The sequence below is a fragment of the Panulirus ornatus genome, chromosome 19 (assembly GCF_036320965.1).
Source record: "Panulirus ornatus isolate Po-2019 chromosome 19, ASM3632096v1, whole genome shotgun sequence".
Taxonomy (NCBI): Eukaryota; Metazoa; Arthropoda; class Malacostraca; order Decapoda; family Palinuridae; genus Panulirus; species Panulirus ornatus.
Window position 1 is genome coordinate 52,714,805 of NC_092242.1, and position 13,998 is coordinate 52,728,802.

The 13,998-nt window shown below is 43.3% G+C and overlaps 1 protein-coding gene and 1 long non-coding RNA gene across 4 annotated transcripts in view; one reads left to right on the plus strand and one right to left on the minus strand.

Moving 5' to 3' along the window:
* The window catches only part of LOC139755502 (uncharacterized), a 1,033,757-nt gene that overhangs the window by 70,861 nt on the left and 948,898 nt on the right, over window positions 1-13,998 (plus strand). The gene's annotated exons all lie outside the window — the stretch shown is intronic.
* LOC139755501 (zwei Ig domain protein zig-8-like) overlaps window positions 124-13,998 on the minus strand; it is a 181,206-nt gene continuing 167,331 nt past the window's right edge. The window contains exons 7-9 of one of the 3 annotated variants that reach the window (XR_011714111.1): window positions 12,179-12,344; window positions 2,181-5,377; window positions 124-2,105 (exon numbers count right to left, since the gene is read on the minus strand). Coding sequence is in view for 1 of the 3 variants with exons in the window: in XM_071673853.1 (XP_071529954.1) it covers window positions 5,142-5,377; window positions 12,179-12,344 (402 nt within the window). In the remaining 2 variants the exon portion in view is untranslated. Of the gene's footprint in view, window positions 5,378-12,178; window positions 12,345-13,998 lie in introns of all 3 variants that reach the window. The other 2 variants (XR_011714112.1, XM_071673853.1) reach the window with 2 other exon arrangements.

Sequence of the window (13,998 nt, forward strand, 5' to 3'; positions counted from 1 at the left end):
CTCTCGTGTCGATATAGAAATACATAGTCCAAAACATCAGTATTATTCCGTCTGTGAGGCAAACTCGTGTCGGTCACAGTATTGTAGAGATATGGGGTAGGAAAACACAGGGTTTTTTTTTTATTATAATTTTATTACTGAAACATGATAACGATAATTTGCAGCAAGCGGAAGAAATAGAGCTATGTCACACGTAATAAACTCTCTATTTACATGAGAATGGGATATGTACAGAAACACATACGTCACGTGTGTGTGTGTGTGTGTGTGTGTGTGTGTGTGTGTGTGAATGACGCCGGAGTGTTAGAGTATTGGATGTGCTGATATGTGGAACTGAAACGTCTGTAGCAGTTGACAGCCTTGTGTGTAAAGTAATTGAGCAAGATTTACCGAGATATAACAAATCCATATCAGTGAGCGTTACGATAAAGGAAAGAAGATATTAATCAACCACCTGGTCAGGTGTGACAACCAGCCACCTGGTCAAGTGTGGCAACCAACCACCTAGTAAACTGTGACAACCAGCCATCTGGTCGAGTGTCACAACTGACTACCTAGCCAAGAGAGACAACCAGCCATCTGGTCGAGTGTCACAACTGACTACCTAGCCAAGAGAGACAACCAGACATCTGGCCAAGTGTGGCAGCCAACCACCCTGCCAAACCTCAAAACTAGCCACGTAACCAAGAGTAACAACCAACCGCTTGGCCACGCGTGGCAACCAAACGCTTGGTCTAGAGTGGCATTCAACCACGTGGCCAAGCCTCACAACCAGCCACCTGGCCAAGCCTCACAGCCATCCACCCTGTCAAGCCTCACAACTGACCACTTGGCCAAGCCTCACAACCAACCAACTAACCAAGCCTCACAACCACCCACCTAGCCAAGCTTCGCAACCAACCAGCTGACAGAGAGCACCAGACAAACATCTGGTCGGTGGAGACAAGCAACCACCACACGAGACTGCACAGCTAGACATCCTCCTGACGAAGAGGTGGTGTTCATCCCTACCTACACACCGAGAAGAACTTGTACACGAACTGATTCCGTGCAGAGGACATGGCCTGGCCGAACAACGGGATGGAGTGAATATTCTTCCTTCAGCCTCATTGACTCGTCGTCCTCCGTCTGGTATAAACACAGTTTCAGTAGTACGGCTGAAATGTACTTGCAGGTATTCATGTTGTGTTCAGACTTAACAAGGCTGGGCCCAGGGTGGCATGTATCAGGGTTGCTTGGAGGCGTCCAACGTGTCATGGAAAGTCTCTGATTCTTTCATGAAGCTCAGACAACGTATCCTCGTAAGTGAATATAATATTGTTTATTTGAGATGATGATCGTGTTAACAGATCGTGATGAGAAACGTAAGAAAATATGCATCTAATTAATCTGATATCATGATTCACTTTGTGCTCAGCTTAACTCACAGATAGTAACTGAAAGAAAAAAAAATCGTGAAATCAAAAGTTTCAATAAGTGAAGCTTTGATATTGTCAACCCCCGGAGGGGAAAACGAAATTACTCTATTTTAAAACCGAAAAGAAAAGTGAGTTTTTTTTACGTTCGCTGTCAGTATAGGTTTTCGTCATCAGGGTAAGCACAAGCAACTGTAAAAATTCAGTGAAAATATCATGAAAGAACTTTTACGAGATCCAGTATTACGGCCTGACGTGTGATCTCATAGCTACTCTCTATCATAGGTGTGGCAACGAAGTACTTCAGAAAATATATTTATGCCTTGAACGTCCATTGCGTCAGCTCAGGAACCGAATACGTCAGGGGAAACATGCCGGAGTATGTATGTAGACAGAGTGTAGATAAAACACTGTGTTAAACGTGATCATTGTTCAGCGGTTGCCCGAGACAGATCGTCTCCAATATCCTTCCACACATGGTCAATTTTGAGCATCATCTCAGTCTATAATACTGACCTTCATCTCAGATGATGTAAGAGTAAACCATGTCTTAGACTATATAGCTCAGACCTATACCTGAGATGCTCCACTGACCTGTGCCTGACATTAGACTCTGAACTGCACATTTTTAACACAACACTTGAGCTTTACCGTAGATGGTGTGTCTGAACTTTACCTCCTGTTGTAACACTCAGATTATGGCACTGAGCTTTATCGTAGACGTGGATTCTCAACCTCAAATTTTGGTGTAACTCTGAGCTTTACCTCAGATTATAGCACTGAGCTTTACCGTTAGATTATCCGTCTGAACTTCACTTCCTGGTGTAACATTGTCCTGCACCTCAGATTACGACACTGGTTTTTCATAAACACAAAACTTTACCTTCCATTATAGCACCATGTTTTGTGTCAGATGAAATGCTGAACCTCCCTCGTATCGTGACACTGTCCAACAGTAATCTGAGATTAAAAGTAAAATGAAATAAAGGTAAGTTATACCTTTTATTACAACTCTGAGCTCAGTATCCTGTTATGGTATTGAGTTTTGGCATGTCTCACCGATCTTCATATACTGATCTGAAACGTGAGATTAATTTCAGATCACAAGGATGGACTGTAGTTGAGATTAAGAGACTAAGCGTTACCTCAGATTAAAGCTTGAGCTTTGTCTGAGACCAGAACCTTGGGATTTACCTTCAGCTAACTTAGCCTTACCTCATGATAATCATAGCACTTTACTCTCCACTATGATATAAAGCTCTGTATCACCATAGACCAGTGAGTTTTACCTATGATACTGAGTTTTTCGTCAGAGTATAATACTCGGCTCTACCTCAGATAATTTTAGTGAGCTTTATCTAAGGGCATGTTAAAGTCCCTTACCTTAGGTAATAGCCATAAGACTTATTTCAACTTGTTATCAGTGGACTCTCCGTTGTAAGGTATATGATACTGAGATTAACATCAGATTGTAACACTGAGCTTCACTTATGATCATAACACTGTGTTTTATCTCACATTACAACACTGAGTTTTATCTGGAATCATCAAAGTGTGCTCGTTCCTCAGGTCGTCAAAGTGGGCTTGACTTCAAATGAAAACACGGCACACTGTACGCCAGATTAGAACACTGAGCTTTATGTCAGATTATGACGAACAAAATTGGAATATTATGTACATAGTCATTTGCTAACTGCAGGCACTTGGTTGATGTAAACTCATACTATCCTTAGGTAGATTTGTCCCCGTACAAAACCTCAGGGATATCTTATTTACATATTGTACAGTATATAAAAAATGTAGTTTACAGTCAATATATCAGTAGTCTTTTATTAATGTATTATGTACACAAGCATTAAGGATAAGATAATATGGTATAGGAAATGTTATTCTTCGGTAGCATTATGGATAAGCAGTCACAGTGATCTGTTGTGTTACAGTAACAACACCTCTGTCACTGACTGGATCTGCCAGAACCTCCAGGACGTAGGAAAACATTTGACTAAGTTCCTGTGATATGACACCAGCCGATGATGTCCCTCACACTTCCCAGCGGATGGTGTGAGTGTCTCAGTTACTGTGCCGTAACTCCCTGAAGACAGGGAGGACAGTGAACTTTGACTATAATGTCTACACGTTCCATAAACTGGTAGGCCTTGAAGATTCCATCAGGTCTCGAATCTTGTACACTCGTGGGATTACGTGTGGTGATGGAGACGAGTGATATCAGTTGTGGTGATACATTTATCCGAGATGACTTAAAGGAGCAAGTGGTGTGGCACAAGACCTTACGTGGGCTGACCCTGTGACCTTGACCTGATGTGGCAGATCCTGTGATCATGCCCTGTGGTGAAGTCTCATGTAACTCTACCCAGGGTTGGTAGGTCATGTAGGCATGACCCGGGATGGTAGGTCACGGAGTTATGTATGGCTTGGGTTCAGGTCGTTAAAGTTGTAAGGGAAAGAGGAGGAAATCCTATCCAGTCATTCAGTCGTAGAGGTTAGGGTTCTCTTGGTCTTTGTGAATGGAGTTAAGATTATCATTATTACGTCACAGCACCATCGCTATCCCTGGGAGATCACAGAACCTTCTAGACATTACTGAGAGGAACACCTCTCACTTTACCTACCCTGCCCCTGGAGGCTTCTCATTCTTCTCTTCGTTGCCGTTGATCAGAATCATATTGGTCTGTAAAGGTCACACTAGCGCCGGCTGGTCAAGAAGATATCACCAAAAGTCTTCTGACTGACCATCTTTACGGCTCCTTCAGATCACATATTTTCTTTGTTTACGATCGAAGTTTGTACACTCCCTCCTGTTTAAGATAAACAAAATCTGTTACCGTCCAGTAAATAAGTGAACACATCTACTTGTTTTCTTCCACTGTACAGATTAAAGAAATTCTTCAGGAACGTAACACAGCGATTCACATGGAGGTCTCCGTGTTGCAAGCTGCAGTTATTAATCAAAGCTTCATCAGTGTACAGACAGTTTTCATAGATTCTGATGGTCATAGTTATCAAAGAGCTTTGGTAATTGCAGGTTATGAATTCTGAGTGTTACTTCACCTCATATCACTTTTGTTTGTGTTCTCCAGGTTCCTGGAAGTGATCATTCCTTGGATTTCGAAACTTCATGATTTCCGGATTTGATTTCTAGCGCAAAAACTGCCTCGATATTGATGCTTTCCTGCATGTGCTCATGAGAAAACCAGAAGCTATAGACGACTTTAGATATATGAAGTATGAATAATCGATAAAAGAAAAAAAAGAACATATGCCAGAGGGTATAGAGACATCTTCTTGGGAATATTAGAAACAAATGTGATTCTCTCAACCTGCTTAGATCTAACTCCAATCATAGAAGAAGTCAAGAAATGTTAGGAAAGCTCTTGAAGCCCAAGTACCCTCGAGAGCCTCAGAACTACTCAAGTCTCAAGAAATCCAGAACCAAAAAAAGAAATTTGAAACTTTTCCATTTGAATCCACAACAAAACTACTCAACCACAACACAGATCTTTGAGCTCTGCTCTGGAGGACACGCAGAGCTGAAGGGCCTCACTTGCCAGACATCAAAAGAAGCTTTTGGCGCATCTTCCATCCCGCGGGAACGTACACTCGAAGACTGACACTCACACAGACATCATTATGAGGAACGTACAAGTAGAAGTTGGACACTTACGACAACACCTTTCTAGCAAAAACGAGCGAGTGGCGTGACACTAATCAGGACACCTGTAGAATGGCACTGAGGGCCTGCAGTGCCAAGAGGAGTGCCACCGGTGAAAGTGACTGAGGCAGTGACCTGAAGCAGAGGGGAGAGGTGAGAGCAGAGAGGATAGTCGGGAGGAGGGAGAGGGTGAGCAGGTGAATGAAGAGCCTGGAGCAGCAGGTGGTAGAGGAGGCCCTGCACAGGAGGCAGGGGGCGCCAGTGTTGGTCTGCATGGCCGCCGGCTTTTCACCTGCAAACAAACAACACACGTAGAATTATGTTGCACCTTTGTAACACTCAGTTGATTAACTTAGGATGTGTGACACCTGCAGGGAGGATTCAGCATTTATGATGGGATTTGGAAAGATGGAATGAAACCAGACAGGCTCTGAGGTATAGGGGCTTTCATATTCGACAATAAGAGTTGCAGTCATGTGGTACCTGTAAGGGAAGGAGACATGCTGTCACTTGGTTGAACTAGGGCATAAGTGATGGTTAAGTTATGGGTTAAGTGTAGACCGAAGCCTCTTTTCGAGTACAATATATACGTCAGCTAGAAAAGGGATTGTGCGAAATGAGGCCGCTGTTCGCTTGTTATTCACGTTACCACATTAAAGCGAGAAAGACAATTTGGTATTATATATATATATATATATATATATATATATATATGATGTTTCAATAATCGCACTACACACAGACCTCACATAACATTTCCTAGATGGCTTCAACCAACCACAGCCCTCCTCCCGCATAGTATTAGTGGAAATAGACATTAGCAGATCATCTGAAGCTGTCCACCGGCATATCCTCCCCTCAAAAAAATGATACTTGACAATGCCATCCACACTGATGATAAGAACTGATAGCCCAACTTCAGAGCTAGTTGCCGCAAGTTGAGCCAGATGGATAGGTGGGTAGAGGGTACCTTTTACTTTTCTGTCCTGTTTTTACCGCAGTATATACGTACAGAAAACGTCGTTATGGACCACCAGGTCGCCTGTTATGCTGTCCATCCCATATGCTCTCATAATTGCCCTGCACTCTTCCTACATAAACACACACATTACTACGTTTTATGAGCTATGGTCACGCCCTGTTGACGTGCTTGGTTTCCTGGGCGCTGCGTGAGGCTTATAAAGATTGTAGGAACTCCTCGGACAGGTTTTATATATATATATATATATATATATATATATATATATATATATATATATATATATATATATATATATATATATATATATATATATTCAACCGTAGCACGTACTGAATGCATGAAACAGTCAGAAACAATTCACCAGTTGGTGCCAGGGATTTAAACCAGCGAGCAAAATGAGAAAAAGAAATGGGAGCAGAAGTGAGGATGGGAGAGGAGGAAGAAGCAGACAAAGAGGAGGAGAAAATGAGACGGAGTGAGTGTACTGAAGGGCTCCTGAAAGTGTTAGATGTTAAGGTGGCACATGTGAGGTGCTCTGGGACGAACGAGCGAGTCATGGCAAGTAGGTCGGTGAAAGGAAAAGGGGTGGGGAATGCTTTGCGTCAGATGAAGTGGCAAAGTGGCTGGAGTGGATGGGACTGTACTTGAATTTCTCGAGCTGATTGGTTAATTAGGACTTTCTCTGGGGTACCAAAAGATTGGCTTAACGCCTGTATAGAACCAATGTATATAATTAAAGAGGGGTAAAAGTAGGTTTTCAAATTGCAAAGGTATAGATTTGTTTAATGTACCTGGTAAGATGTATGGGAGAGTGGCGACTGACGCAAAGCATTCCCCACCTCTTTTCCTTCCACGTACCTACTTGCCATGACTCGCTCGCATGCACAGAGCATCAGATTAGAGAGGATTAATATGACTTCAGGAGGTGTTGATGATGTGTGGATCATATGCTTGCTTTGAAGATTCCTTGTGTGAAGTACTTAGAGAAGCTTGAGGCATTCATGATACGATGGGGGTTGATAGAGGTACTGGAACAGAGGTGTCAGCCTGCATCATTAGTGGACTACACAGGTGCAGGGACAGAGTCGCCTGCCAGCGTTCACGGAGGGTGCCCGAATCCCTGTTGTTTACCTCAGTGTCCCGCCGCTCCCCTGGGGACGTCCGTAATGAATTTGCGTGTTATGGGGGAACTACTCTGTGGCTCCTCTCTGCGCTGTTGTGGTCGGCTGCTAGTCCTCACTTTCACCATAAACACTCCACGTTTCACTCTCACCCTCAGTGATATTCGCTATGCACTCTCACGCAGCACCACTCACTCTTCGCGCCGACCCTTAGCTATTCATTCGTCAGTGTCACCCTACATCATTCATTTCTCGGTCATACCTTATATTTCGTCATGGTTCACTCACGTCTCTCACTCTACATCATTCGTTCCTCAACTCTTTCTATTGCATTTTTCCGCATCTCACTTGACCGAGCCATCATATTGCCTTTCATTTCGTGCTATCCCATGATAGGTGATGTGTCTCACTCACCATACCACTGGGACATCTCTCATCACACCCTATACTCACATGCCTCTCATCACCTTTACAAGTCTTGCCCGGCGGGTTCTCAGCAGCCACCCACCGTCGGTTCGTCTGGGCTAGTGGATACATGATAGGCCAGGTAGCCAATCAAAATCCATGTCATTGGTGAATCAGCTTTTAAGTGGGTATGGTATATGATAAGAGAAGAAGATTTTAGACTTAGTATAGTCCAGATAACCCAGAGACATTGTGAAGTAGTCCTGAGTCAAGAGGCAGCACTGTATTCTGCTGCTGCCTCAACACTGGCAAGACTATACTGCCTAAGAACGTTGGCCTCGTTGGTATTCCCTACTTACGGCTGAGTCTTGGATTGGAGGACATTAAGGAGTCAATTATTTTGCTCCACCTGACCTGGTTGTTCATTTGAAGACCCATTCCAGCAGCAGAGTAAAGTGGGTCGCTTCTCCCGGTGTCCCTGCTGGGAGATCCAGCTGAGATAACAAGGCGAAGAGAGACGTGGTAATTACCTCTCTATTCACGAGCTCAGGGAGCCAGCAAGAGATAACTCTTCTGACCTTCAGTGAGGCAGAGACCCAGCTTCTGTTGCACTCCATTAGTGTAATGCTTTTCTTCAGGTTAACAACAGGCAGTTGATTCCTGTTTATCTTATTCAGAGTTTTAGGTCGTTTCTCCGTCCACCTTCGTCGTTGCTCTCCAATCTCTTCATTTCTCCTCCTTCCATATAGATCAACTGAGTAATTGTCAATCCTCCCTTACCAGTGACACACACACACACACACACACACACACACACACACGATCCTCCGTGGTGTAGCAGTTAGCGTTACTGCCTGTCACGTATGCACAGGCCGGCTGGGATCTAATCCAGATAGGTTCGATTCCTGGCTGCGGCAGCCAGTCCACAGTCCACCCAGCTGTTCATCCTCCCTAAGGGGCTGGTCGATAGAATGGATGCGTGGCACATGCTAGGGTTTGTGTGTGTGTGTGTGTGTGTGTGTGTGTGTGTGTGTGTGTGTCACTGGTGAGGGTGGATTATACAGATATAAGAGTACAGATATTAGTTAAGAGACGAGGCAACATGAGTGTGAACCTCTCTCCCCGTAACACACAGGCAAGTATCAGACATGTGGAGACAGAGATTCATGAATATGAGTTCTTAGAGTGTTTACAACAGATTTCTAGTACCAGCGTGTCACTGTGAACACTAGACCAGGGAAGCTCATATTCCATCATTATTGGATCTTACCTTCACAGTGATACTACAATGTATGATGCACCAGCTGGATGAGTGATCATGGAATGTATGAGTTTGATCACGTGATGAATGAGAACGCAACAAGAACTGTGATGAAACCAGACTTAAGAATAAGGAGATGCAATCGTGGAAACTGCACGGAACTGAGCATTAAATCCTCTGGGATATGGAGTTCAGTGGCCAGAAACCAGGACGTTGTGGTGGAAGTTTCTTCAGAAATTCACAATGACGGGTTAGGATCATGGCTACCTCAAATACAGAGGGCAGGTTATAAAAGAGGGAGGAATGGCTCAACAGAAGATGTCAACAAGTGAGAGTCATGCGCAGTGCTGCAAGAAAGATGCTGACGACTTTTCAGCCATCCAGCATTTGAAGGAAATAAGAGACGAAGGAACGAGAGCAGGAGGATATGAAAGAGGTGAATTGGAAGTGAAAACCAGCTGATAAGATGAAGGGACTCGGAGGGAAGAGTTCTAGGGGACGATGTATGGAAGTGGGAGGAAATGAATGACAGGTTCAAAGGTGTTTTCACAGTGAGAAGGAGGTCTTGTATTGGTTGAAGTATCCAGAAAAGAGAAAGACCAAAATACTAAAGGGTCTTAACCTATGTGAGGTTCATTGTATTTCCCCATTTGTGCTGAAGTTGTGAAGAGGAAGATAGAGTGCCAAGAGGATGGAGGAGGGTGAGCATCTTACATATCTTTCAGAAAGAAGTTCAGGAAGATGCGCTGAACTACTGACCAGTCTCCTTGACGAGTGTGGTCTATTAGCACTAGAAAAGATAATCAAAATGCTAATGAATGACTACCAGCAGAGAGAAGTTACCTGAGTTGCATAGATACACAGACCATACAGATCCCAAGGTTCAAGCGAGGTGGTCCAGCCTTAACGCTAAAAGGAAACAAAATGAAAAATAAAATGCAGCCTCCTTGAAAGCAGTAGAAGAAAAGCAAAGCAAAGGCGCTCTACCCCACGCTCCACTCCCTCCTGCACACGCCGGCAGGAAAACAGGCAGAAAAGAGACTTTGTAGGATTGATAAACCTGAAGAATATTTTTGATAGGAAAGTCATATGGCAGAATGGACTTGAATGTATCATGCATCCCATCACTAACGGCATGCATCCACTACATGCATCCCATCACCAACTACATGCATCCCTTCACTTTGTTATAAAGATAATACTAAGGGTGAGTTTGAGCTTCAGCCTCTCGACTTATCATGGCTACATCATTCCTGATGTTGAAGAACGATACAATAATTCTTATTATCTCTCTTAAAGCTGGTGACATAGGTTTCATCAGTGTTCGTATGATACCCCAGCATGGCCAGGGAGAGATCAGTGGATGAGATGGTAGCCTGATATACCACTACGTTATGATATCTGATTAAATGAAATATTCAGTATCAGGAGAGTGACAAGTGATAATGGAACTTAATTTTGAAGACATTAAGGGTGTTGCTCTGAACCACATTTTCTAGGAGCTTATTCCACACATCAGTAATGTCGTTGGTCAAGAAATACTTCGTACCGTCCACATTAGCTCGGTGGCCGCTAAACTTTCATCCATTTCTTCTCGTGGGTAATGCTGGCGCTACTGAAAATATCAACGTTGTTGAATCCTATAAATAGCTCGAAACGTTTTATTGATTTGCCCCGGAGGCGCCTCTTGCTTAGGGAGAACAAGTTTAGCTCTGGCAGCGTCTCCTCATATGATTTGTTATGCAAGGAAGGAAAGAATGTGGTTGCTCTTCGCTGCGCTGCTTCCAATTTAAGAATATCCTTACCTAAAGGGATGGGAAACTGCAATGCATATTTGAGGTGGGGGTCTAACTAGACTTAGGTATAGTGGCAATATCACATCCTTGCTTTTGTGAGTAAAATGTCTCGATAACATTGTTGAATGGTCCAGTATATGGCAAGTGATTCACCATTTATTACGTACCAAGGCTTCTATCCAATTTCCTATGCAACTAGTAATTCCCAAGGCCCAGACTTTGTGCATCAAGTTAACGTGGGAGACTTTGTCGAATGGTGGCTATTGAATGATTTGTGATAAACTTCAAAGAGGTTTGTAAGGCATGATCTGCGCCTTCTAAAACCATGCTGTGTATTATGAGTGAGAGACAAGTCGGTTTTAGAGAGAGGGGATCACGTGTGACGAACCTATTTGAATAAGTTCTTATAGAAGAGAGAGCTCCATTTTAGACAAAGGAGAAGAGTACCGCATAAGAGGCTGGTAAAGAAGGTAGATATTCGAGCTGGGATGAGGAGGGGACTTGCTCTATGGAGAGAATATTATCTTGGTAGAAGGGAACAAAGGACGCTTGTCTTTACAATTCAGAGCCTTCTCGAAATGGGTTAAGATTACCATTAGCGTGCCGCAGGGTTAGGTTGTACGGCCATTGCTCTTTTTGATCTATGTAAATATCTTGACAGAAGGATGATGCCAAGGTCACGAAGAAGGTAAACAAAAAATAATGGAGGTTTGCATCGGCGTATAAAGGGATCTAAAACTTTAGTCTGATACATGGTAGATAAAATCCAACCCGAGTAATGTTAAGTGATGAGGATGGGATAGAGCTAAAAAAGGCCTTGACCTGAGTATTATCTAACAGGAAATGCGTTGCAGAAGATATGTCAGGGGGTCTTAGGTCTCGACATTGTCCCTGACTTCTCGCCAGAGTCCAACCTTAGGTGAAAAATGAAGGAGAGAAACGCTCTGCTGACAAATATTAGAATATCGCTCAGGTATCGAGATAAGGAAATAAGCAGCAACCTTTGCGCATCATAAATTAGGCCAAAACTAGATTAGGCTTCTCAGATTTCGTCACCGCACCCAAAGAGGCACAAAAATATCAGCAGAGAAGTTCCAGAGGAGGTTGATTAAAGTGTTATCACAAGCAAGACAGCTGAGTTACAGGGAAAGGTTAGAGGCCATAAAGTTGTCCATCATGGAAGAAAGAAGAGTAAGGAGTGACTTGATCACAGACTCTGAGGTATTAAGCCAGTTTTCAGGACGTAGACAATGAGTACTACTTCGAAAGAGGAAGAGCACAACCCGAGGCCAACATGAAGTTAAGCAAAAACACTCTATCGAAAAGGTGTTGAAAAGAAAAAGTTCTTTCATGGTATGAAGAGTAATGGATGAATGTGAATAAAAGTGTGAATGTGGACAACATGAAAGCTCACAAAAGGTCTATGACAGTAGATGAAGTTCGGTAGGTGGAGCCCCACGGACGTAAAGAAATCCCTGCCCTCACAGTGACCATAAGTAACTGCAGAACAAGTGATGACGGAACTTACCACTGAGGACATGGACGCGGATGGAGGCAGGCTTGGCGTTAGAGGGGCTACAGGTGTACTGGCCGGAGTTGTGGACCTGAGCGTCACCTAAGGTGAGACTGCTGACTGTGGTGCCGTTCTCCACACGTACCGTCACCTCCACCTCCTCCACCTCGTAGTTGGCTACCTAAGGAGAGAGGGAAGGAACGCAACAGGTAGTTTAGAGGATTTAAAAGCATGGGACAAGATTATATTGATGTAATGATTGGGTGAGATTATGTCATGCTAGCTAAAAACACGAAGAATAGAATTATAATATTGCAATTTATTCATGCAGCGTCAATAAGGGAAAGATGACAGATCTATAGAAAATGGTTAAGCAAATAAAGAGTTGAAAACCATCTTCTAAATCACTACCAGACAGACAGATGACCAGATTATCAGCTTGTCAGACTATTTCGCAAGTAGAATTGAATATCCTCCAGACTTGGGTTCACTAATACATTATAAGGTATCCAGCTACCAATACCATGATATTCACCGAGGTGTCAGGGCACACTAAACACGTTGATTAATGTGGTGTATGTCCGGGACCAAGTATGCTTGTACGGACATTGTTCACCTAGTATGACTTTCTTGCTTTCGGGAGTATGGAACTGAACTATGGACGTCACAGTTGTCGACACTTATCAATACTGGGTAGCGGTTTATATACCCATACGCTAAATAAAGCGACTAATAGCCTTGTAATTCATTCAACATGCTAGAAACTACCTCGTAAGATTTTTATTTCGCTATCCAGGTTGCAGTTCTGGTTGCAAAGCGAAACAAGTTGCAGTTATGGTTGCAACACCATTAAACTATATCCACTTTGCAAGCCTGGTTGCAAAACTATCGAAGATCTTACACGGGAGAGGGAAATTCTGCTCAGAACATGTTTCGGTGGAGAGGAAAGCCAGAGCCAATGAACCAATCACCAGGTTGTCCTTTAGAAGCGGGATCAGGAAGACCATCATTAACCTGGGACCAAATAAGGAAGGGAGAGTGATAGAAAGAAAATGTATATCTGCGACATGTAAGAAATTCATACACGGTAAAGGTTCGGATAGACTCAACCGAAGAAAGATGGAGCAATGTTTGGATTGTCAGAGAATATCTGGAAGGTATACATCTTCAAGTGGGGGGTTCGTATTGTACGTGACCTTGACAAATGTCTCCTCCAGTGCGAACAAGAAACGCACGGACGTATGATTGTCTCCTGAAAGAATAATGCTATTGATCTGAACTTCATGGCGTACAGCTACATGTCGTCCGTGCAGGAGTGAGTGTCATACGCTACACTTAGCCTCTCATTTGACCTCCATAGTAGATATGGATCTACAGAGACGCTTCATTAAGTATGACAAAGCTGTTGCCAGACAGCAGTTATGTGTTAGAGTCAGCCAAGTGTTTGCTGAGTGTTTCAGATAGATTCATCATTTAGTGGACTCGGAGTGACTAGTGTCATGAACACTATGATAGAATATCTTACCAGAAGGTCAGTGAGCCTTCATCCTTGGATGGCAGCGATGGAGTTTAAGAAAACATACAAGATTGTAATGGGTTATCTCCTTCTTTACCCAAAATGTAAATGATGTAGCGAAAATGTGTGAACTGAATGAGACCTTAATTTTGCAGACCTACGAACCTCTGACACTTCCAAGCAGGGCTGTATGATATTTGAGGCTCTTTGGCAGAGCTCCCTAACATTATGTTATGTGGTTATTCCCATGTTGATAGACTACCATCAAGCTTGAGGAAGTCTGATCTTTAAAAGATGGCTTATGCCTTTAAGACCGGGC